This window comes from Actinia tenebrosa, unplaced genomic scaffold (assembly GCF_029948245.1).
Source record: "Actinia tenebrosa isolate PJP-AT-01 unplaced genomic scaffold, QUT_ActTen_1.0 PGA_scaffold6__47_contigs__length_16458017, whole genome shotgun sequence".
Lineage (NCBI taxonomy): Eukaryota > Metazoa > Cnidaria > Anthozoa > Actiniaria > Actiniidae > Actinia > Actinia tenebrosa.
In genome coordinates, this window is record NW_028292583.1 from 14,586,238 (window position 1) to 14,611,035 (window position 24,798).

The following is a 24,798-nucleotide window of genomic DNA, read 5'->3' on the forward strand; positions in this document are numbered from 1 at the left end:
ACCGTAAAGTGAAAGTGAAACATAAATATCGAATTCTTCATCAAGTTTGCGCTCACACCGCAGCCGCCAGTGGCACACCAAACCGCAAAGTTCAACTGCTGCGGCCAATAACGCATATTAGGACCACTTAACCATTCATGAGATTCCTTAGCGGTGGTATGAACAATGGGAACTTCTTTGAAGATATCTCGCACCTTTAACGGAAAGGAATGGTTGTTAGAGATCCGCATGTTCAACGTTAGGCCCAAGCTTGGGTGTTTATCGAATGACACCGCGGGTATCGGATAAGTACTGGTACCCAGCAATAATTCCTTTGACCAACCGGGTTCAACATGCGTTGTCGCTGGCGTTGGCTTATGCATTGGCGAATGCTTCAGTTGATCGTCTATTTGATTAACCAGCGTAGGCTTCAAATCCTCGTTGCTGTACATCCTGGAGCCGTTGAAGTAAATCCCATCAGGCCTCCTTTCGAACTTACTAGGGTCTGCATGTGGAAACATCTTCCTAAATGCTCTCCAATTCCAGTAATCTCGATTATCGTGATGTGGCTGCTCCTCAATATCATTCCCAAAAGCGTCGTACATTAGTATATATAATGGATGTTATACCATCAGCACCTAAGTTGTACCCAGATGTTCCCTATACTACACCTAACGAACTAAACGCCGAAAACTTTCGATTGAATAAAGCAAATTTAATCCTGGCTTACTTGGAAGGGCAAACAAAACACTATGAAAAAGTCCGAAAAAAGTACGTCAGAGCCCGGAGTACGCTACATAAGATTGCGATAACTTCAGGGTCCATATCTGTTGTGTTAACGGGCTCCGGCGTTGCTACTTCGCTTACTGGACCGGGAATAATCGTTGGAGTTCCTTTGGCCGGCGTTGGGGCAGCCTGTGGTATTATCTCGGCTGTTGCTACGGGTATTATGAAAAAGCTATCCACGAAAATATCCAAGCATGACACGACAATAGCTCTGTCTAGGGCTAAAGTAAATACTATTACCGACCTTGTCTCAAAGGCTTTGCGTGACAGAAAGATAGACGACGTAGAATTCTCGCTTATTCTGACCGAAGAAGACAAATACGAGAAACTAAAGTCGGACATAAGGAACAAAAAAACAGTCGTAAAAGATCTTTCCGAGGAATCTCGCAAAAAGATCTACCAGGAGGCAAAAGAAGAGCTTCAAAGAAAGCTTGCTCAGTAAACATCTGCTTTGAAAAAAGCAAAACAGGATTCTATTTACATATTGAACGCCGGCTGTCTGGTTCATATGCAAATTAGTTTCACAAAATATTACACAAAATATTACGCAGCCTGCATCGTTTTCACAAAATATTACACAAATGTGAAAAAACTTGTGTAAAATCATCTTCTCGGAAGCAAAACAGGATTCTATTTACATATTGAACGCCGGCTGTCTGGTTCATATGCAAATTAGTTTCACAAAATATTACACAGCCTGCATCGTTTTCACAAAATATTACACAAATGTGAAAAAACTTGTGTAAAATCATCTTCTCGGAATCCATTCTAACAGCGGGTGACTGGGGTCTATTTTATAAAATATTTCGTAAATTACGTCAGGATAATAAGGAATATCCTTATTCAGCCGACAAAACATCCACTCGGCTTTTGTCATATCAGAAACCTCAGGAATAGACTTACCGGTAATTTCAGACAAAAGATAGGGAATAGCTTTGTAATATTTCCCTAGCTTTAATTTTTTCAACGTTTTTCGTAGACTTTGTGGGGTTGGCTCTTCTAAATGGTCTATGATTTTCTTCTTTACTTCGTCGCTTAAATATACCGGATGTAAACCTTGGATATGACTCATCCAGTCCCTGAAGTATTTTATTCTCTTATATGGCGTTTTCTTACGACCTCCATTGGCGTAATACTGCTCTCTGGTAGCATTTGGTACGGCATTACGAATATTCTTACCACACTCGTAACACTGTGCTGACGTGTCGTCTTCTATTTGCATTTTCTTACCACAACACCAAAAGGGTTCTGGCTTAGGTACGATAACTTTAGGTCTTAGACAAATTATGCAAAAGTCGTTAACGAACTTCTTACATTCTTCGCACTCCATATATAGACTAACATATTTAAGTGCGCTGTTGCCCTCAACCACACTTGGAGTGGGGGTCGTCCGTAGGTGGATTTTTGACACGGGTCTTGCCCCGTGTTGAGATTGCGCTGGAACCCCCATTCCCTATACTACTTTCGCGAGCGACTAGCTTCGATGGTTTTTATGTGACTATGGTCATTCATCGCTGCGGGGAGAGGGGGTGGGAGTTTTTCCCTTGCTTCTCGTTTCCCGCAAAGGAGCTAAAATGTGCGAGTCCAGAGAGAACGGGAACGTTTATATAAGAAGCACAGGGTAAGAGAATGCATGCCACGAGAACCCCAGACTCATGCAAATAAGCGTTGATGTGAAAAATCTCGTTTTTTGGGCTTTTGTGCTCGAACATAGCCTTGGTAAAAAGTTGCTTTAAAAATGGATAGCGTGCATTGAATAGCTGAACGGAGGTCAATGGTGTGGATGTGTTAGGTATTGGACTAAGGTTCTGTAAAGGAATTTCGTCGTGATGTGTAATTGACTGAACTAGAAGCGAATTAGTGGCACATTTTGGGTTCAAGCGAGCTTTGGTGTACTCCACTAAGATACTCGCTCAATATTGATGCAAATGGCTTGAAACTTCACAGAGACCCAAAAGAAAACATAAGACGCAAGGTATAAGACCTTTATTTGTATGAATTTTTGAATTTTGTTTATTACTGTAATTTGACGATAAATAAACACTAATAGCCAGCTTGGGCTATCTGTGGGCCTTCCAGTTCTTTCTGTATTTACACTATACTACCATTACTTAAAAATTCCAGTTCTTTCTGTATTTACACTATACTACCATTACTTAAAAACCTTTTTTACACTCGCATTACTTTGACTCCGAAACACTCAGACACTCGTATGTCCATTAAAAGGTCAAATTTTAAAAATTAATTGCCCCAGAAGTCTTATACTTTACATTTTTCAATGGTCAGTAATGCAGCGTCATTAAACTACCCACAATGCACCCGATATACTTACATGCTTATATACCTTGGAAGGTCAGAGTTTATGCATATGTATATTACATATTTTCACTTTTTTATAAAAAAAAGGAATATATTATATCTATTTTATAATATCTAATAGATATCACAAAAGATACATACAGAATCTTTTAGACCTAAAAAGTGAAAACATACATACTGAATATATTTTTTCTTACTTCAAAACGTTGTGTCTTGCATCAAAGTACTAAGACTTTGATGCAAAAGAAGTGTTTTAGCTAACTTTTATAATATCTAATAGATATCACAAAAGATATATACAGAATCTTTTAGACCTAAAAAGTGAAAACATACATACTGAATATATTTTTTCTTACTTCAAAACATTGTGTCTTGCATCAAAGTACTAAGACTTTGATGCAAAAGAAGGTTTTAGCTAACTTTCCATCTACATAAAATCATAATTTAGGACGTTTTTTACATTGCGCTCAAATCATATTTTCGAGTTCTTTATGGATAAAACGCCTCGAAAAATATTATTTTGTGAGATATGCATTAATAATAGGTACAGATTTATTTATATTTTTACATTTTTGCATCTCATAAGCCGAAATTAACGAAATATGGTTACCAATTTGAATAATTGTTGTGGACTGACTAACCTTGTGTTCAAGTGGAAACATAAAAGCATTTTCACATGTATGAGAGGCTAGTTAGTCGCTAGTCAGTGCAGAACAATAGTTATTCAAATTGGTCACCATATTTCGATTGAGTGTATTAGGTATATACTTATTTCAATAAAGGTAGTCACCAAAAACCTACAAAGCAATGATCGCTTAGAATCAGGGGAAGCACAATTTCATATTAAACAAGTAAAGCTTTTGATACAAACTGGAGCTTGATGATACTCGAAGGAGATGAAGATGTAACGCGGTAAACTGTGTTGAAACATGTAAAATGTATCTACCCATAATCCTTGCCGGTCTCAGCTGTGTAGCTTTTCAGTTGACCAACTTTTTTGAAATAAGTATATGCATAGAAGAAATATAAAACGCGCGCACATGTCTCTGTGCTGTGAATATAATCACGCTTGGAGCTGTAGAGTACGAGAGAAGCAAGCTTAGGAACACGAGACGTAGCGGACGCATGCGCAGGCTGGGATAAAAAGACCCTTTTAAAGTTATCTTGGGTGCGAGGCTAACAGAAAAATACAAAAGAAAAGATACAAACTCATCTTTTAATCTCGCATCCAAGATAATTTTGAAAGTGGTTTATTATTATTACATGAAATATACGCATTATAAATATTTTTTAAAAAATGTTATTGCTGACGCATGCGCGGTTCAGTCTAGATAATGTTCGTTCGACTGACGTAACCATCTCGTACCCAGAGCCTGCGTTTCTTCTGTCCTGCGGCGAAGAACGAGGGCTCTGGCATAATCCACTTTTTGGCGCATGCGCAGCTTTTCGGAAATGAAATGTAATCAATGAAAATCAAGCTTTAAAACAGAGTTCTGCGTTTTCTTCCGATCAAAATAAAGTCTTTGAACGCAAGCGCTCTTATATCGGAAGTCCAAGAAATCCCGGTTTCAAAAAATGGATATATGCCAGAGCCCTTGTACTTCGCCGCAGGCCAGAAGAAACGCAGGCTCTGGGTACGAGATTGCTGACGTAATGAATGGACTACTTCGACGATTGCAAGACATCATGGGGCTTCCAAGAGGCAAATAAAGCTTTGTTACAGTAATGACGTCCACTGAAATTAACAGTTCACCACAAGAGAATATAACAAAAGATGAATTAAGACGACACATAGATCACCTTGACCCATAAAAGAAAGACAACCACACGAAACTCTAGATATCTTTTGTCATCTTTGTTTTGTTTTGCCACCTGACAAGATGGCCACTGTATCGTCGAAGTAGTCCATTGATTAAACGTCTACTCCTTACTCCACATTTCGCATATCACCTGATGCACGGTTAACATTGGCCGTTAGTCACTACATCCATTGATATTTCATCTCGTGGCTTATTTTCATTTTCTTCGTCATTATTGCAAGGCAGTTTATTATGCCTCTTTTTCGATTTGCGACGATAGATAAGCAAACCCAGCAAGACCGCGGAAGTAAAGAAGAAGAAAACAAGTAAAACTGATAAAATTATCACGACGGTACGACAATTGTCATCCCCGTTTGAATCTATAAGACGAAGGAAGCAAAAAATATCACATTCAATTAATACGACTAAGGAACTTGTGCACCAAAGTCTAGCACCGCAAATAACAAAAAGATTGGCAAAAAAAACTTCTGCCACATATATATACAGTAAATCACAAGAAAGTTGACCGAAACAAAATATACAATATTCAGATTTAACTACCAAGTGACCAACAAGTTTTTTGGCCCTTAACAGCTTATTAACACTTCAAAAACTCTTTCTGTTTCCTCTTCACTGGATAAAACATTTTATCCCAGACTTTTTAATGCAATAATTACTTGACAGTTAAATCTGAATATTTTAATTTATATATATATATCGTTTCGGTCAACATTATAGACATATATAGAGAGAATAAGAGAAAAATATCAAATGCCCTTGGCGGGAATCGAACCCACGTCTTCGGTATTCTAGTCCGATGTGTTAACCACTACACCACAAGGCAACAACCACGCTGGTAACGCAGCCGGAATATGAAATGTAGGGTACTCGTGAGGATCCCAGAGCGATATTTCATTACTCACGCCGAACGCATAATTTATTCCTACTATACTAGACATATTATATATATATATATCGAGAGAGAGAGAGAGAGAGAGAGAGAGAGAGAGAGAGAGAGAGAGAGAGAGAGAGAGAGAGAGAGAGAGCATACACATAACTGTCACGTGACTTTCGACGAACATCGAACATTGGAAGTTTTAGAGTAATAAGTGATATATACCTGAATTGGGAGGTTTTTCAGTTGAACATTCTGGACGTTCTGTATTCTTTGTTACAGTAGGCTTTCCAGTAGGCTTTCCAGTACCATTGTTGGTAGCTAAAAGATACAGGATGATTTAACTGATTCATACTTTACGAAGAATTCGAACATCATTACCCTACTTCATGTAAGAGATACTTTAAAAATAATATTTCTGCATTTAGATTATTACAATCGAGATTAGTACATGGGCAGCCAGACTTTGTTGTTGCTGCTATTGTTGCTGTTGTTATTGACATCTTACTACTTTTACAAATATTCAAACAGCATATTAGCACTAACCTGGGTTTAAATTTGTTGAATTATTGGATGAAAATCAAAGTTTTGGATGGTTTAGAGTGCAAACACTCTATCCATGAAACTCTACTACATAACTAGCACTAACTTGTACTAGCTAGCATTCATTCCACCACTAGATTCAATCAGTCATTCGTACGTAACATCTATCTATTCGGCATTCATTCAACCATTAATTCTATCACCCATTGGTACGTCCATCCATCTATTCACTCATCCATTCATTCATCCGTTCTTTCGTTCGTTCATTTATCTGTTTCGCATCCATCTATTCATTCATACACTCCTCTGTTCACTAATCTATTAATATCCATCTGTTTTATTTATTCATTAATCATTAATATCATTAATCATTAATCATTCATAAGCGAGTTCCCATGGAACACAAACCTTGACAATAATGGTAATCTATCCTTTTTCGATGATGGTCATTTTCACGTCCATCGGGGTACCTTACTTCGCAGCCAGCTATACTTTGGTTCAACTCCGGCCAAGGAGGGTCCATCTTGAAAAGCATATTATTACCATCCAGAAATGAACCATTCATTCTTGAAGCACAATTTTTCTTGTGGATATCATCAATACCTTCAGTAGCACATTCAGTTTTGTTTTTCTTCATATCATGTTCTTGTATCATTTTCTTATCGATGTACAAACGAACAGCATTTGCTTTGTTAATATCGCTAATATTACAAGGGATGGTCAAAGATTCACAATTGAAGGCAGGATCCCGGAATAGCTGGAACTGTAGTGGCTAGGAATAAATAAATGTCAAAAAGTGTCAGCCATTCCCATTTTTCATCGGATAATGTTGTAAAATTTTAGTTTTTGGTAATTCTGTGTTTTAGTATATTTATTCCGGATTCCGAATTTCGGCTTATCGACCAACTCCAGACAGCAATATTTGCAGTTAATAAAAAGTTTAATGACGTTATTACCAAAGATTTGTGCATATTAATGTAAACAGCAATTTTTTAAAATTTTTTCGGTAATTTCGTTACTATTATGATATAAATGCAATAATGGCCGCTATCTCATTATCATAAATTTTAAAATTCATATTTTCATACACACACACACACACCCACCCATACACCCACACACCTACACACCTACACACACACACACATACATATATACAACTTTATTTGTTTCAGCAGGTCTAAAAACTGGCAGCTATATAGCTGATGTGGACTTGCATATCTAACTAACTATTTAACTAACTATTTAAGATAAATAAAAAAATCTAATAATTAATCTATAATAGAATTATAAAATATTCAATTTCAAAGTGATATTCTACAAATATGACAATATCCTATGAAAAAGATATATATATATATATTAATAATAAAGAATAAATAAATGAGTAAATAAATACATAGAATTAAGTTAGTGAGAATATATTTCGAAAATTATGATTGATTTTATAATCAATAATATATATAACTATTATCTTCATTGTGATTAAAACAAGTTCCCTTAGAAAAAGTTACCTGGCCAATTATTTTCTTATTATTCTTTAAAACCTTTTTAAAAGTATTCAGATCTTTAATGTTTCTAGTACTCCTGTCCAGGCTATTCCATATGATTGGGCCTCGAAAGTCAAGACTATTTCTGCCCAGTTCATAGTTCTTAAATCTAATTTGTAATAAAACACCCTTTCTTTCAGTTGTAGTTGAAATTTTGTGACAATCTATGATCAGACTCTTTGATCCTAAAGACCTCTGTTGCTATTTTACGTTTATATAGATATCCTAGATTCTGCCACTTAGATAATTTCAGGATTTCCCAATCCATTACCTTAGTAGATATCTTATGGATGATTCTCGCAGACTTAATATGAAGATCTTCTAATCTTTTGAACATTGCAAGGGAACAATTTTCCCAAACCCCAATCCCATATGTAACACATGGTATTACTGTTTTAAAATATATATCCTCTAATAACTGGGATGGCAAATATCTTGTATTTCTTAAGGCACAAATTTGCTTGTTATATGATGTACAGACATTATCAATATGATCTCTCCATGTTAATCTGTCATCTATAGTTACACCTAGACATTTTGTTTTGTTCTTATATCCAATTATTGTAGTTCCAAATATGACGGGTAATAGGGGTCCAGTAAATCTGTTCCTTTTTATTATCATTGCATCAGATTTTCCAGAATGGACAGAAAGTTTGTTCATAGCAGTCCACTGATACACTTCCTCAGAGACAGCATTGAGATGACTGACTATATCATCGACACTATCTCCAACAACAAAGATAGTTGTGTCGTCTGCATACAGATGCATCTCTCCTTTTATGACAGCGTCACAAAAGTCATTTACATAATATATGGAGAATAGCTGAGGTCCCAAAAGTGACCCTTGTGGAACTCCATAGGTAATACAGCACACATATCAGACTGCACACCATCTATTTCAGTAAATTGACTTCTTCCGTTTATGTAATTACTTATCCAGATAAGGAGATCTCCACTGATACCACAGCTTTGCATCTTGTAAGACAGAATGTTATGGTCAATTCAGAATCAAATACTTTTCTGAAGTCAATAAAAATGGCACCAATGACTTTGTCAGTATCAATAAGCTTTTTCCAGGTTTCAGAAATATACAGTAGCAATGAGTCTGAAGACAAACCCTTCTTATATCCCCACTGGTTTTTTATGTAGTATTAGTTGTAAATGAGGATCAACTGATTCACAAATTACAGATTCTGTTATCTTACTGGGTAAACTCAACATGGACAGTGGTCTGTAATTTCCACAGTCTTGTTTATCTCCTCCCTTAAATACTGTTTTCACTTTGCCAGTTTTCCATTTTGTTGGGTATTTACAAGGTATTTACCATCTCTGTAGCTCTGAATACTTATAAGGAGGGACAACCAGTAGCATATCTCATTGGCAAACATTCTTAATTCTTTAGATGTTATACATTCATTAAACTTTACGTTAAAATTCTAGCTTAGAATAATTTAAACAGATCTCTAGAGTTGCAAATTTTAAGGTAGAAATATCAAATACTTTAGTTTTTCAAAGTTATGAGAATTTTAAAATGTGAAAAAACACCAGAACAAAGCTAGTCAGTCCTCAGTTGACTGAACACATAACTATACTACTGAACATAGAACTACTACAAGACACTCATTAAGTTACAACAATTGAAGTTTATATTATTCAATATTTACGCTGAAAATCAACAATTATACACAAAATCCCTATACATTTTCAGTACTATGTTTGTTTGGCTGCAGTAATTCGAAGATATAGTCAAATAGATATATTTCTCTCTATTCAGGAAGTCAATATGGATAAAAGCGCTTAAAAAAACATAAATATAATAAATACAAATATATTATAAAAATATAGTGAAGACTATGAAGAAGAACTGATAAATATGCATGGTCATCGATTGACTAGATGCACACTCGAAGCACATTCACTCATTCTACCTTGTTACCATGCTGAGAGATCCCATGAGATAGCAAGCGCATGCGTGCCAATCAGTGCAATGATCACGCCGATCAGTTTGGTTGTGTACGTGCTTTACAAGAGAAAAACTACACAATTTTACAATGTCTGAATCGAAGCTGAGACGCAGAATATTAGTCTATCAGCATCAGAACTTATACCTAACCTATTAGAACAAAATACCAAGAGATATGGGATGTCCAAGTAGTACTAAAGTATCTGGGGACACTGCATCCAGTTGAGACATTAACTTTGAAACAGCTTACTTACAAGCTTGTTATGTACGTTGTTGTTACTTATCACTGGCCAAAGGCTAGGGGCCAGACTATATCCTATTCATATGTTAGATGTTAAAAACGTGTTTGAGTCTCAGAACAAAATTACTTTTTGTTATTTCAGACCATGTAAAACAAAGCAAACCTGGGTTATCTAACCCTCAAGTTGTCTTAGAACCTTATGATAAGCCTTCTATTTGTGTTGTGACCACATTGAAAGAATACCTTAAAAGGACTGAAGCACTTAGAGGTAGTACCAATTCTAGGCTGTTTATAAGCTATGCAAGGGCCTTATAATAATATTAGTAGAGACACTATAACTATAGGTGGGTATGAAAAGTAATGTCTTTGGCTGGGATCAACATATCCACCTATTCTTCCCACAGCACTAGAGCAGCCTCTACGTCAGCAGCCAGTAGGGCTTCTGTAAACCTAGATGAGATCTTGAAAACTGTAGGATGGTCATCTGAATGTTGTTTTGCTCGATACTATATAAAAAGCCAATAATTAAGGCTTCTAACCTATGCAAAATCATTGTTGTCAGATATATACAGTAAGTTTTAATGTACAGTGCATCTTATTAACAATAAATTTTGCTTTATTGGGCTTCATGTCCGTGTTGCTTTGAAATCTCATGGGATCTCTCAGCATGGTAACGAGGTAGAATTTGAAAATTAAACGAGACTTACCTGGAAGTTGAAGTTTGATTGTAATTCTACCAAGTTACAGAATACTGAGAGATTACATGCCCATAACCCTAGCCCACCCATAATATAGTAACCTACAAGGTAACACGTACATTCAGTCTTCTAAAACTGATTGGCACGCATGTGCTTGCTATCTCATGTAATCTCTCAGCATTCTGTAACTTGGTAGAATTACAATCAAACTTCAACTTCCAGGTAAGTCTCGTTTAATTTTCAAATTATCAAGTGAAATAATTTTCAAATTATCAAGTGAAATATTTTGTAATACTCTTATAAAAATAGCTAAGTAACAGTGTACACTAAGCATTAAGTTAAGTAACAAATATTCTATCATGTCTAACTTGGAGATATTAGCATGTACTTGCTATCTTGTAATTCAAGTAGAAATAAAGTTATTGTATTGTATTGTATGTCGTGACTATTTGATTATAATCGACAAGAGCTCGAGCGGTAAAGTCCACGGTTCTTTGTGACAACGATACAATTAACGGGTCATTTTAAAACGTGCAAATTGTAATATAGCATCGCTTACCTTCGTTTGTATGAAAAGATAACAACCCACAGAGGAAACTGATGAGATACACATTGGATTTTAGTGACATTTTAGGGGCTTCTTCTTCAACACGACTTTTTCATTCATTTATAAACTACAAGTGGAAGTTGAGAATGATTTGACCTGAATATACTAAAGTATAAACAAGCTATTCTCACAGATCAGTAGAATATCTATCAGCAGGTTCTAATACCTTACATTTTCCGCTACATTTTCCATGCTTAAGTATTCTCGAGTCTATAAAACTTAGCCTGCCGGCCGGCACGTAGTTTCCCTCGCATCCGTTCTTAGTGTCGGTCGTCACGCAGAACGGCTCTGGAATGGTAGAGAATCTCTGATTGGCTGATTGCTCTACTAATCTTAGCTACTTTCTCATTGGTTGATTATTCAAACTTTCATTTTATTCAAAATATTGACACGATCGATATATAGTCTTCACGATATAGATATTATATAACGAAATATTTTGTTAAAGCTGGCGGTGATTGAAATTAACAATAGAAATGCATCTCTTACGATAAAGTGGCTTTAGATCGAAACAGATTGATTGCATTTTATAGAGAGAAGTATCCTTGGTAAGTTATAAAATGTTGTTATTGAAATCGAACTTTTCGGTTACCATGTTGCTGAAATCATGAAAACCACCCATAAGTGGTCTTCAAAAAGTACTTCAACTTAAAGTAATGATAGCAATTAAATAAACTCCACAAATCGGTTTATTTTTTCAAGTAAATTTACACACTCGATGTGGATAGCTTTCACCTTTGCCGGGACCGCATAAGTATTTTATTTCAAGACCATCTCAAAACACCCTAAATACTCCCAAAACAACTCGGAAAGCTTTATTAGTTATAAAACTTTTTTGGGGGGGGGGGGGGGGGGGGGGATTTAATTTTTTTAGATTTTATATGAAAAGCAATTTTCTCACTACTGATTTCCTACCTCTTCTGTGATTTCTTTGAAAAGGGATTAAGTTATTCCACAGGAAACCCGCTGTAAGTTACAAAGACCTGATAAACATATAGGCTGGAGTTAGGCTGGGAAACCTGTGACGAGAGACTGTGGAAGAGTGATCCCAAGATTTTTGGGCCCAGAAGCCATTTCGGCATCGTACCGTTACAATCTCCAAGCGTGGGGAGTGCAGCGGCCGAGCGAGAGACCGTGGACTCCGATTTTCGATATGAGGGGGCTCTGGGCACGAAAATGGGGAAAGATGGACTATGAAAAGTGGTCTAAAGAAGCTCAGTTGGAGCCTGTAGAGCCTGTTCGTAGTCTACAGTTAGAATGGATTTCTATAGTATGTAAAAAGTGACGAGATAGAAAGCAAGACTTTAGATCCGGAAGTGTTGCTTACCAACAGCACGCACATATATATAGTAACAACGTACCGTAACGTTGTATGAATACTTAGATAGCGATTCAGGGGCATAGCGAGAGGGACTACCGCCCCCTCAAAAAGTTTGAGTAAAAAGCAGTAAATTCTCTTTTTCCTTCTTGTTGGGCTACCTGTGGATTTGGCCGGAATTTTCGCTGTAGCGGTTACAACAGTTAAAGTAGTACGAGTATTTACATCTCCACCAAATCAACCTTAAAGCATTGACAGTTAGTCTTAGAATACCCTATCGGTTCAAAGTTCGTTTTTCATGGAAAGTGAAGGGAAGGGGGGTGGGGTGTGGTGTTGGGTTGGGCCAGGGGGATACGCCGAAATGCATCAGAAGTCCGGGATCCGAACTAAGAATATTTTTGGGGGAAAACGCCCAACGTTATAGGAAAAGGAACAAGAGAATATGAACTATCTTAGTTCATATTCTCTTGAAGGAACCTATCAAAAGAGTTCCCGAGAGCCTCTTTATCAGACTTATTTTTACCTCCGCAGCTTTAAAGCAATACGGTGCCTGGCTTTTTTTCATGCTCATTATCCTTCTATCTAAATTATGTATATGTATTATTATTATTATTATTATTATTATTATTATTATTATTATTATGGCAAGTTTTATTTGTCTGTATATATCATGTTTACATTGACCAGCGGACTAAGTCTAGGCTGGTTAAGTTCATCATTTTTTACAATCCTTTCTTCAGCTTATGCATATTCATAGAACTTCTTGACTATATTAACGTTCTTGCTTAAAATCCATTTCTGACATCGTTCTATAAGAAAGTTCACTTCCCTGTCTGTATTTGTAATTGTTCTTAGTTCTTTTCTTAGCTGTTCGTGATGTCCTGCGAGAAAGTCAAACACTATGTTAATCTGATTTACCCTTGCGCTTTTGCACTCTTTTTTGATGCCTGCACGTAGTTCCGTGTATTTTTCTTGTTTTTAAACAGTTCTCTCCGCAATCTTACCAACTTGACAAACTGTGCCTTCAAATAGTGTCCAAGCATTAGTTTCTTTATCTTCTACAACTATGTCGGGTTTATTGGCACTATTTTCTGGAGCTTTCTCAAGTTGAAAGGGTACATTCCAGTATATTTTTGCCTTTTCATTTTGAAGTACTGCTGATGGTAGATTTTGTTGGTGCCATGGCTTTCCATTGTCGCTTTCCTGAAGTTGTACTTTTCCAGCAAACAGTGGTATATCGGTCTCAGCATTCTGTCGTGTCTGGCTGTGTAAAGGCTTTGGGCGATCTTTGAGCAGCCACTCAGTACATGTGTTGTTGATTCTGTAGCCATATGGCACATTCTGCATTTGGTGTCTGTGATGGTCATCTGTGCTTTGCTTTGTTGGTATGTCTTTGTTGGCTGTAGACAATATCGAGAATGTTTTTCCATTTCTTCAGGATCTGGTCGGCTGTTGGTGAAATTTGTTTGTCTTGGAGTTGTTGGTTGGTGTAGGCTCCAAGCCATGTCTGCTGTTTTGTTTCTTTTATATACTTCTCCGTGATATTTGATCGCAGCAGCTCTTTTATTGATTTTGGTGAAGGCGAAGTTATTGTTTTGGTCTGGTTGGCAGGTGTAGGGTCTTTATTTGTAGGTATTTTAGTGCCTGTATAATCAAAGTCACACGTGATGTTATATTCTGCTGCGTACTTGGTGAGGTTATCGTTTTGGTCTGGTTGGCAGGTGTAGGGTCTTTACTTGTAGGTATGTTAGTGCCTGTATCATCAAACTCACACGTGATGTTATATTCTGCTGCGTACTTGGTGGCCTGTTTGAAAATTGACCTCCTACCTTGCGCGATTCTATTCATTTCAAGCGTTCTTGCATGCTTGGTCCTCTTGTCTTTGCTTCGTTAATATAGTTTGCCATTTTGATTGTTGTAAATTTGAAAGTGTCCTCAACGCTTTTCATGCCGCTTCCTCCTAGTTCTTCTGGGTAGAGTAGTTTAATGGATTCGTGATGGTGCATTCCTCCTTCTTTTCTGACTATCTCTCTTGTGCGTCGTTGTATGTCCTTCAGTTGGTTTATATTCCAGTCGCTTGTCCACATGTGGTACTGAAGACCAGATAGGGCAAAGGTCTTGGTCGCGTGTACTTTTCTTGGCAGGGATATGTTACTTGACCATATTACGGATAAGCGTTTCTGGTATTCCTTACTTGCTTCATTATAGACTTGTTCCTCTAGTTGCGTCGAGTTCTCATATTTACCGAGAAATTTGTAATAATCGTTAGTGTCTAGCACTTTGAGCTCTTCATTGTCAGATATTTTTACACTTTCTTCATTTATTTCTATTTTACCTCGTAAGATGTTGACTGTTGCGCACTTGTCCAAACCCCAGAAAAGTCCGATGTCTTCAAACATATTTTTTGTTGTCTTTGTTATTAATAGCGCCCTTTGAGCTGACTTGTGGTATGTCTTTAGATTTAGATTTAGATTTAGATGATGATGATAATGATGGTGAAGATGATGATGATGATTATTATTATTTATTAGTTATTGGTATTCTGCTGAAAAATGCTTTTGTTTAAGCTGTTACACGGGACGTTTCGCAACGACGATTTTTCGCGATACGACTCGTCGATTTTTAATACATGTTACACGAGTCAACGTTTTGCCCAACGTTCGTTCGAAAATCAACATCATGTTAAACGGGACGATTTATAGCGATTTCAAAAGCCGCCATTTTGTTTGTTGACATCGCCTCGCTTCTACGAGAGTATTGAACTGCATTTTGGGTATGCGTTGCGCGAAAAATCGTTGATGAAGCTGTTACACTTGCAAAAGATGTTTTTGTTTAAGAGCAACCACTCTGTGGGACGAGATGCCAGAAAGTCTAGCAGAAACATTCATGGGTGATTTTCATCGGTTGATTCTGATAATGACAGGTACGATACGCACGACGTGATACGGTCCGTATCAGGTTGTCAACATCAATGATATGCAAAGTGCGCACGGAATATTCGATATAATAGATCATTACATTAAAGATCCTGTCTCTTTCTTCTTTCTTTCTTTCTTCCTTCCTTCCCTCCTTCCTTCCTTCCTTTCTTTCTTTTCCTCTGCTCAACCTCCACTCGTTTCTGCCAATAACTGCTGCGTGACTTGAAAAGGGAAGATCAGTAACTTGTGGTTTCCAATGGTCCACCCCGTTAGGTGTTCTATACCCATTTCACATTTCAGTTTCTAGAATATTTCCACTTCGTATACAACCAACAATCCTTGCATAACTGAATCTTTTAGTGTTCGAGCACTAAAGTATAGTGTTATGAGAGAAAAAAATGAATGTTTTTACAGACTAATTAAGCAAGACATCAGTTTTCTAATTACCACTGCTTATCTCAAGGAAACAAGATAAAAATTATCAATCTCTAGTCCATTAGCTATATAAGAATATCGCTTTAATATTTCAACTCAGCTACCATCACGCACAAGTTTAGGTACAGCTTTTAACACTTTTTTCACGGCCGGGAATTTAAAAAAAGTAATTAGTCCTTAGTTAGTTAGAGGTTTCATTATCATGTCTACTTACATCCATCTTAAAATCACCGGTGATTTCCGTAATCTGATTGGCTCCCAGCAGTGCGATTTAATCACGAATCGCAACATTTTGAGTTTTAAATCGCACTCTTTTGATTAGCCAATGAAATTGAAGAAAAATAGAATTTGAAAAAACAGTATAGATATCAGAAAAGAAAAGTGAAAAACAGGCATCAGAAAGAAATTATAGGAAATTTTTTTTTTTGACTATAGTAAAGTTTAATCTTAAATGTATTATTATAGCAGGAGATTTCAATGGATTTAGCGCGGTTGTGCAATTTTGTAATAACTCGTTTGATTTCAGACAAAATTGCACTCACTCAGTTCAATTACCATTTTCAATTCAAGGTAAGTATTTTTTTCTATTGATAAGTTACGTTAATTTATTAAAAGAATAACATTTTCTACGCATTTGGGATTTTTGATTTAATCTTAAGATTAAGAGCATTTTTTCTTACTTTCCTTAGTTTTCACTCGACTATTAAAATAAAGTCCGTCGTATATATGTTTAGTAACATGAATTCGTTGCATTATCGTTTCAACTCCTTCTTACAAGTATGCGATGACATTTCCATCAGACATGAAGTCACAGTTTTACTCAATTTGTGATTTATAGATATTTTAAACAACTACCTTTTAGTATAATCTTTTCATTTTCCAAAACTAGTTTCGGTGATATCAAATCCTGCCTCTGATTTTATGGATATTCAAATTTTCTCGTCTTCTTTTAAAGCTTTTTTTCCCCACAAAATTGTTTATACAAAAACACGAATGCTAGCTAGAAGTTAGCAGAACTTTCGACAACTGAATTAAAGGACTTTCAATTCATTCATCTATCCTAATACGAATGAAAAACTTAGCTTCTTGATATTATTTATAGATTTACCTTTGACATTTCCCAATGCAAAGATTAGTAGAATGAAACTTATCACATGAAGAAATAAGTTTGCTTCCATGTTGAAGTGATTTCTGGAATTTTGGATCATATAATTAATTCATGGCCTCAGTGAAATTACGCTCGGAACTGACATCTGCCGCATGGTCACGTGACGAAAATAAATTTTGCATAGAATTTAGTAAAATGTGCTGAAAATCTTATTTTCTTAAAGTTCATAGAAAATTGAAAAAATGCCAAACATTTTTGAGCTTAAAATGTTTAAATTCAAGAAGGAGCACAAAACCAACATGGTAATATCGTTAATGAAAATGTTATATTTCTTTCAGTCTATGATAAGGAAGGTGGTGGGTTCGATTCCTATCTGGAACTCAGGAAAGTTTTTTCTGAATTTCCTGTCTCCTCACACATTTCCTTCATACTCATTCTTTTATTCTGTATTCTGTTATACAAAAAATACTTCTCTTCCTTGGCGCTGTCCGGTATCCTTGGATAATGGATTGCTAAATTAACAACCAGGTCCCATTATTCCCAAGGTCTTGAATATGCGGACCGAGGTCGGGTAATAATTCTGGCCCTCCATCGCTAAAGGATAGGTTGTATACATCCGTCGCCATGCATTATAAGTTAAGTATTAAGCTAACTTTAGATAAAATTATATTTATTTAATCCACTGGTTTTTCCTGAGATTCCATGTCAAGTTTGATCATCAGAAAATTGCGTTTAAAGTTGGCTTGCATACCTTGCAAGATTAGACAGATTACAGTTAACTGATGCCGTTAGTTTTAACATAGAGCCATTGCGACAATGTCGACAATTCTATTCGGCTAATTTACTTAGAGTCTTGTTAACCGCTTTCAAGGTTGCTTACCAGATTATCGTAAACGTTTTTAGTGAGTTAGGGGTTCAGAAATAATTCACTCGACTATTAAAATAAAGTCCGTCGTATATATGTTTAGTATCATGAATTCCTTGCATTATCGTTTCAACTCCTTCTTACAAGTATGCGATGACATTTCCATCAGACATGTAGTCACAGTTTTACTTGTTTTGTGATTTATAGATTTTTTAAACAACTACACTGATTTTAGTATATATTCATTTCCAAAACTAGTTTCGGTGATATCAAATTCTGTCTCTGATTTTAAGGTTACTCAAATTTTCTTGTCTTTTTTTAAAGCTTTTTGTTTTACAAAATTGTTTATAAGAAAAACGAATGCTAGCTAGAAGTTAGCAGAACTTTCGACAACTGAATTAAAGGACTTTCAGTTCATTCATCTATCCTAATACGAATGAAAAACTTAGCTTCTTGATATTTTTTATAGATTTACCTTTGACATTTCCCAATGCAAAGATTAGTAGAATGAAACTTATCACATGAAGAAATAAGTTTGCTTCCATGTTGAAGTGATTTCTGGAATTTTGGATCATATAATTTATTCATGGCCTCAGTGAAATTATGGTCGGAACTGACATCTGCCGCATGGTCGCGTGACAAAAATAAATTTTGCATAAAATTTAGTAAAATGTGTTGAAAATCTTATTTTCTTGAAGTTGATAGGAATTGAAAAAAATCCAAACATTTTTGAGCTCAAAATTGTAAGATTTAATAACCTATACAATAATTGGTGACTTTTATTTGCATATCTAATCATTTTCTCCTATTTGGGATTGCAGCACAATATCAGTAAAGACATGCATATTTTATTATTGTTTTTCATCTTACAGGTACGCTTCCAAACCAAATATCTAGATACAAGACTCCTCTTCCAGATTTCAGTTATGTAGGCACTCAAGATAGATGGTCGCCATAACTAATAGCATATAGATTTCGAATTTTGAGTTTTGGATTCTAACCAGATAAAAAAAAATTAAAGCAATCCAGTTACTTTGTGTTCTAATATGCTATTCTTCCAATATGTCAGTTAGTCACCTACGCAGCCGCTATGAATAATAATAATTATATATATATATATATTATATAGCGTCAATATCGCTATTGATGGGTTGCAAGCATTCCCAACAGAGTTAAAAGACAAAAACATGGCGGCCATTGTGGTATCGTTAACAATCAGAATGGATGCTAATGAGAAATCATTTGTTAAATGGTACCAACATGGCCGCGATGACGTAACGTGCAATCGAAGAATTTAAGTGTCGTCACGCAACGCTTGCTCCCCTATGCTACTTAGCGTTGCGTGACGACACTAATAGCGGCTGCGTAAGAGACTATATGTTAATGAGTGTGATGTCAAAGAAGGCATTACTAAATATACAGAAATTCAATTTTTTGGAGCAGTAATTAAAAATCCTGCATAAAACATCATTGTCTTACTCATGGTTTATAGAAAGGTTGATTCAAATTTGTTTTCTCATAGTAATAAGTGTTTGAGTTTAAAAATAATTAGAAAAGTATAAACCTTGATATCTCCATGCATCACTCAAATCATTTGAAAATATTTTACCATTCACTTAACCTTGGAGAAGGTGGGTCGGCTTGCCTCCAGTTTTTCCTCCTTACCTCATATTTTTAGATGACCTTGAATGTTGAGACTAGGTCATAGGTTTCCAGTTTTCAAATATGGAAGTACCCCGCATCAGAATGCATGCACAAGAAGCTGAGTGAAGCTTTTGTAGGCCAGAAATGTTTTTTTTTTTTCTTTCTTGGTCTGTCTATAAGGAAGGCAATAATTGAGAGGCTTATAGTTGGGTTGCTTGCTGAGTATGATCCAAACAGAGCTGAGGCAGTAGGGCGTACTGGTCATCTTCATTGATTTCATGAAAAAAATTCGTCCCGGATGGGGAAGTCTGTCTTGCTACTGAAGAACTTAAGCATGATTAAAATCAATGTAGTGATGTGTTCTAGAGTACTATTTCTAATAACATATTATAATGGGTTGTCTTTTTTTTGTTCTTTGGGTATTTCTTAACTCCTTTGGCCTCCACACACAAATCCTAAATCTCAAGCAAAAGAGTACTTGAAACTGAGGTATTAGAATGGATATATATACATGTAAATAAATAGTAGAAGAATCTTGTATTAGGTTAACCATGTATGTAAATATTCCAGCTTTAAAAAAAAAAGAATAGATCTAAGTTGTAACACTTATCATGTAACACTAAGCCACCATCTTCATTCCCACAAGTAGAAAAGCCTTTCTGCCCATTTAACTCCTGGAGTACTTTCAAAAATGCAAGGATTATTAATGCAGGGGGGAAATCTACCGTTCCAACAAACATGGCTGTGCCACAGAGGAGGATCCACTAGTATCCCAAGTTCCTTTGCACGCTTATTATTGTTTTCTTTGACTTTCACTAGTTGATATGAATCTTTTTGTAAAAATACTTCTACCACTAATATTACTAATACCAAGGTGTTAGTATTTGATGAAGACATGTTCAACTAATTTGACAAATAAAAGCAGCCAGCTGTAGGGTCTGTACTGAACCTGAAAGTACTCAAAAAGTATTCCATTATTTTGACAAGTACCTTTAAATTTCTTGAAGAATTTATAAATAGACATTGCTAAAGGCATGACTCTACTCTCTACACTCTACTTAAGTACAATTTTATCTGTTTAAATAAAAATATATTATATCTTATTTTATCTGTTTAAATAACAATATATTATATCTCATATTTCTCACTCACAATGCATTCTGGGATACTAGTGGATCCTCCTCTAGCTGCTACACAAGTTTTTTTTTTGTGGTGCAATATTTGCATTCCACTGGGAAAACTGCTGAAAAGGAGATTGTTTGATTGCTATTTATCTGAGTTGTGCAGTTTTTTCCATACTAATCGCATTATGCCCCAATAGAGTGCATATAATTCTTCTTCGTACATGTGGTCAATCTCTTACTTAGTAATTACAGACAGACAGACAGACAGAGGAAACTTACTTGTCCCAGATATTAGCATGTTTCTTCATCCTCTCATCATAAACAAGTCCTGCTCTGATGGAATACAACAAAGTGAACACAATAGAAAGTATATAATATATCTTTCTTTATAGTGGTTGTTTGCAAAAATATTCTAACCTTTTCTTGACTTGAGCAGGTTTTTCGTCACCAGTTTGACTAATATCCTGCAAAAAATACATTGATTAATAAAAAAGTATCTATTAATGAAAATTAAACTTTATATTTACTAAGTTGTTCAAAATTAGTAATTTTAAGGTTGAGGCGAAAAAATGGGTCAAGTTAGCAGCTTGTTATTACTTGGACTGGATAGATTAAATCTGTTAATTTCAGTGTATACCTTATCAGTACCAAGCATGTACAGAACGCACATATAAATAGTCTTCATGGTTGATACTTACAAGTTTTTCGAGCTTCGCTTCAAGTCCACTGCTGTCACAAGTACCACTCATTGTGAAACTAGTACTTTTGAAAACAGAAAGCAAAAAAAAAGGCATATATATAAGGGCACACTGCTATTTCACAGACTGAATTGGACTTTAGTGCATAAATAGCATTTTTGGTGGGGCAAGATGGGAATCCCGAAAAAAACATGATACATAATAGGGGATTTCAGGTAACGTTCTTAAAATATATAAATCAACCCTTACTGGACAAAAGTAAGCTTATATACCAGTAATAAACCTTTCCAGAATTCCCTTGGATGACCTGATATGAGACAATGGTTTGAAGTTGAGACTGAACTTGATTCTTTTATTTTTCAAGTTCAACATTGAGTTGAAACCATTGTTTCATGATCAGTCTAGCGAATTCGGGAAAGGTCTATATATGGACCAACCTTTTGATAAACAGAAAGCAAAAAAGGCATATGTTTTCTTGTGCTCTACGTCAGGGGACAGCTATTTCACAGATTGAATTTAAAAGATTGGGGGATCCAGAAAAAACTTGATAGGTTATAGGGAATTTCAGGTAATTGTTTATGAAATATGTAAATCAACTGGACAAGTATATACCAGTAATTTATGGGCCAATTCGTACATTAGAATATTGAGATCTTACATGTAATTTTTTACAAATATTGAACAATATCTGGCAGCTTAACAGACAACACAGGATACAAATCACTTCAAAATAAAGTATTTCTGGTCATTGTACATTTTTAAATAATCTTATTCCAGCAAGAATGTGAGCTTACAACACGCAAGCAATGCGGGTCATGAAAACTTTTAGTTTTTGGTTCGATAAACGTGAGAAAATATCTTAAACCAATTCTAAATTAATGGACCAATGCCTTGGGTTATGAAGCTTTAACACTGATATTTAAATAACACAGTATTAGATTCACCTAAGAAGATTTATTAATATTAACCGAAGGATTTTTTTAAATGTTCTTTTTTGAATGTTATCTTTAGATTGGTACTTGACTAAATGCTTGGCTGGTTGAATCAATACAAGAAGACCTTGAACGATATTTAATTTAAAACTTGTAGAAAGAATAATGAATAAATATCATGTCTAGCAAAGCTTACCTGTTTTGAAGCTGTTTTGAGAGTTAAAAAATCAAATATGTAGCGAGTTAGTAAATCTGGACAGAAAAAGACGAACCCGTCTCAACCCATGAGACCTGCCACCACAGGATACCCACAACACCAATAGATATCACGTGACTGTTCGTTTGGGTCAAAGGTTATGCTTTTTCAAGTCTTTTTTGTTTTTGTTTTTTGTCGTTGTCTTTATTTTATTTACTCTTTTTACCGGCTTTTGCCCCTTTCTTTGGTTGTTGCCCCCTGTTAAGTTGTTGTTTTGCTTAAAAAAGAAGAGGGGAGAAAAGGCCATGCAAGAAAATTGGAAACAAATTAGACAGATAAATATAATACAGTAAAGACATTTTGAGAAAAAAATTTTAATGGATTTTCAAGATCGACAGCTACGTTACAAAATCTCTCTTTTTTCTTGATGCCGGCAATTAAAGTGAGGCCGGGCAACTCCGCGAAACCCCACCCCTCAACTCCGCGAGTAGGGGTGTTCGGCGGTCGATTTTGAAAAAGACCCCTAAAAGGTATGCATAATTTAAAATCGTGTTGATTTCAACCCCTAATCATATCCTTTTTGTAATCACTACCAAATCCTGCAATCTGATTGGTTCAAAGGAGTGTGATTAATTTCCAAATCGCATCCTTAGGAGCGACTTTCTTTTTGAAAGAACCAATCACAGAACAGAATTCTTATATTCAGCCAATCAGAGAAGAGAATGATTAGCATTATTTATGAATATTTAATGATTTGCTGATAAATCGTTTATTTTATACCAGGAAAAACCTGATTGATTTACTTCTTCTTCTACATTAAATTGATTATTCTGCACACTTTATTGTGTCTTTTTCTTGTGTATGATTACAAAAAGGATATGATTAAGTGGTAATCGAACTTCGTGTCCTGCAATTTTGGACCAAAATCATACTTAACAAATTGCACTCCCGCTACGCGGTCTTGCAATTTCGTAATCACTCGTATGATTTTGGTTTCTTTAATATCTTGTTTCTTCTGTTCATGTTTGTTCAATGAAGAAAAATAAATAATAGATTATCCTAAACGGTACGGAGTTATGTTACGTAATTGACTTTTCAGCCGGAACCCCTAGGAGATTATTAACACACGAAATATTTTCTACCCGAAAAAGAGCTCTCTAAATCAATTAAAAAAACATTTACCTAATTATAATTTTTTAAAAGCATTCTCATAAAATATCGATATTTATTATATAATTACAAATGAAATATCTAATTTTCTCTATTTCGAAAAATTGATATCTTCACACGTGAAAATAAGATGTTATTTCCACGTGTGAAAATAACACCATTGCGATGACTATTCAAAAATTCACGGAAAGAATTGCCTGAAAAAGCCAAAACATACTTCATTGATAATCATATAATAAACAGAATATTACATAGAAGATAATATAGGTAAGTTGTAGTGCTTGGGAACGAGGTTATTCCGGGCGAAAGCCCTTGGAATTAAATTCGGAAAAATTAATTTCCGACCTCGCTGGGAATCGAACTACCGATGCTCTACCAGCTGAGCTAGAGGTCAGACTGAGAGCAGGCCGGGGTGAAATAGATGTTAGGTCGCGGTAATTATGATGCAAAGATGAGAGTATGTGGACCGCGTGGCACTAATGAAATAGTAGAAGATAATATAGGTAAGTTGTAGTGCTTGGGAACGAGGTTATTCCGGGCGAAAGCCCTTGGAATTAAATTCGGAAAAATTAATTTCCGACCTCGCTGGGAATCGAACCCACGACCTTCGGAATTGTACTACCGATGCTCTACCAGCTGAGCTAGAGGTCAGACTGAGAGCAGGCCGGGGTGAAATAGATGTTAGGTCGCGGTATTATATTATCTTCTACTATTTCATTAGTGCCACGCGGTCCACATACTCTCAGAATATTACATAGGTGTGCGGAGATACGAAATTTATCTTCTCGTGTTGAAAATCTGTCACTCGTTCGCTACGCTCACTTGTGAGAGATCTTTTCAACACTCGAAGATAATAGTCCAGTAGCAGAGTCCGGAAAATAGGGGTTTCGTTCAACTCACAGGTTAGAAAAGGTTTGACACCAGATTTTAATAGCAAAAGACCTCTTGAATAACCCAGAGCAGTTTTTAATGTTGAAATGTGGTATAGGTTCCGAATTAGGGGGTGTTTT

General features: G+C 35.7%; 1 protein-coding gene and 1 long non-coding RNA gene across 5 annotated transcripts; both read right to left on the reverse strand.

Annotated features, from left to right (window-relative positions):
- Nucleotides 1-3,406: 3,406 nt before the first annotated feature.
- LOC116290001 (uncharacterized) lies at nt 3,407-17,413 on the reverse strand. 3 transcript variants are annotated; one of them, XM_031696968.2, is made up of 5 exons: nt 11,547-11,648; nt 11,333-11,447; nt 6,730-7,093; nt 6,004-6,099; nt 3,407-5,263 (listed from the first exon to the last, which is right to left on the reverse strand). In XM_031696968.2, the coding sequence occupies exons 2-5, from the start codon at nt 11,384-11,386 to the stop codon at nt 5,046-5,048; spliced, it is 732 nt and encodes a 243-aa protein (XP_031552828.1). In that variant the 5' UTR covers nt 11,387-11,447; nt 11,547-11,648; the 3' UTR covers nt 3,407-5,045. The 3 variants fall into 3 exon arrangements, with proteins under 3 accessions (XP_031552828.1, XP_088895273.1, XP_031552827.1); XM_089039147.1 differs by lacking the exons at nt 11,333-11,447; nt 11,547-11,648 and adding an exon at nt 17,160-17,413; XM_031696967.2 differs by having other exon boundaries at nt 11,333-11,648.
- Nucleotides 17,414-18,856: 1,443 nt separating this feature from the next.
- LOC148906173 (uncharacterized) lies at nt 18,857-24,672 on the reverse strand. 2 transcript variants are annotated; one of them, XR_016121553.1, is made up of 5 exons: nt 22,619-24,672; nt 21,491-21,554; nt 21,210-21,256; nt 21,072-21,125; nt 18,857-19,841 (listed from the first exon to the last, which is right to left on the reverse strand). It is a non-coding gene; the product is annotated as an uncharacterized LOC148906173 (long non-coding RNA). The 2 variants fall into 2 exon arrangements; XR_016121552.1 differs by having other exon boundaries at nt 18,857-19,995.
- Between the last annotated feature and the right edge of the window lie 126 nt (nt 24,673-24,798).

Bases quoted from the DNA above. Each gene is read 5' to 3' on its own strand.
- LOC116290001 (XM_031696968.2), bottom strand. From the start codon at position 11,386: ATGTGTATCTCATCAGTTTCCTCTGTGGGTTGTTATCTTTTCATACAA. The intron at 7,094-11,332 runs GTAAGCGATGCT...ATTTATTCCTAG, and splicing joins ATCTTTTCATACAAACGAAG to CCACTACAGTTCCAGCTATT. The intron at 5,264-6,003 runs GTATATATCACT...TTCGTCTTATAG, and splicing joins TGAAAAACCTCCCAATTCAG to ATTCAAACGGGGATGACAAT.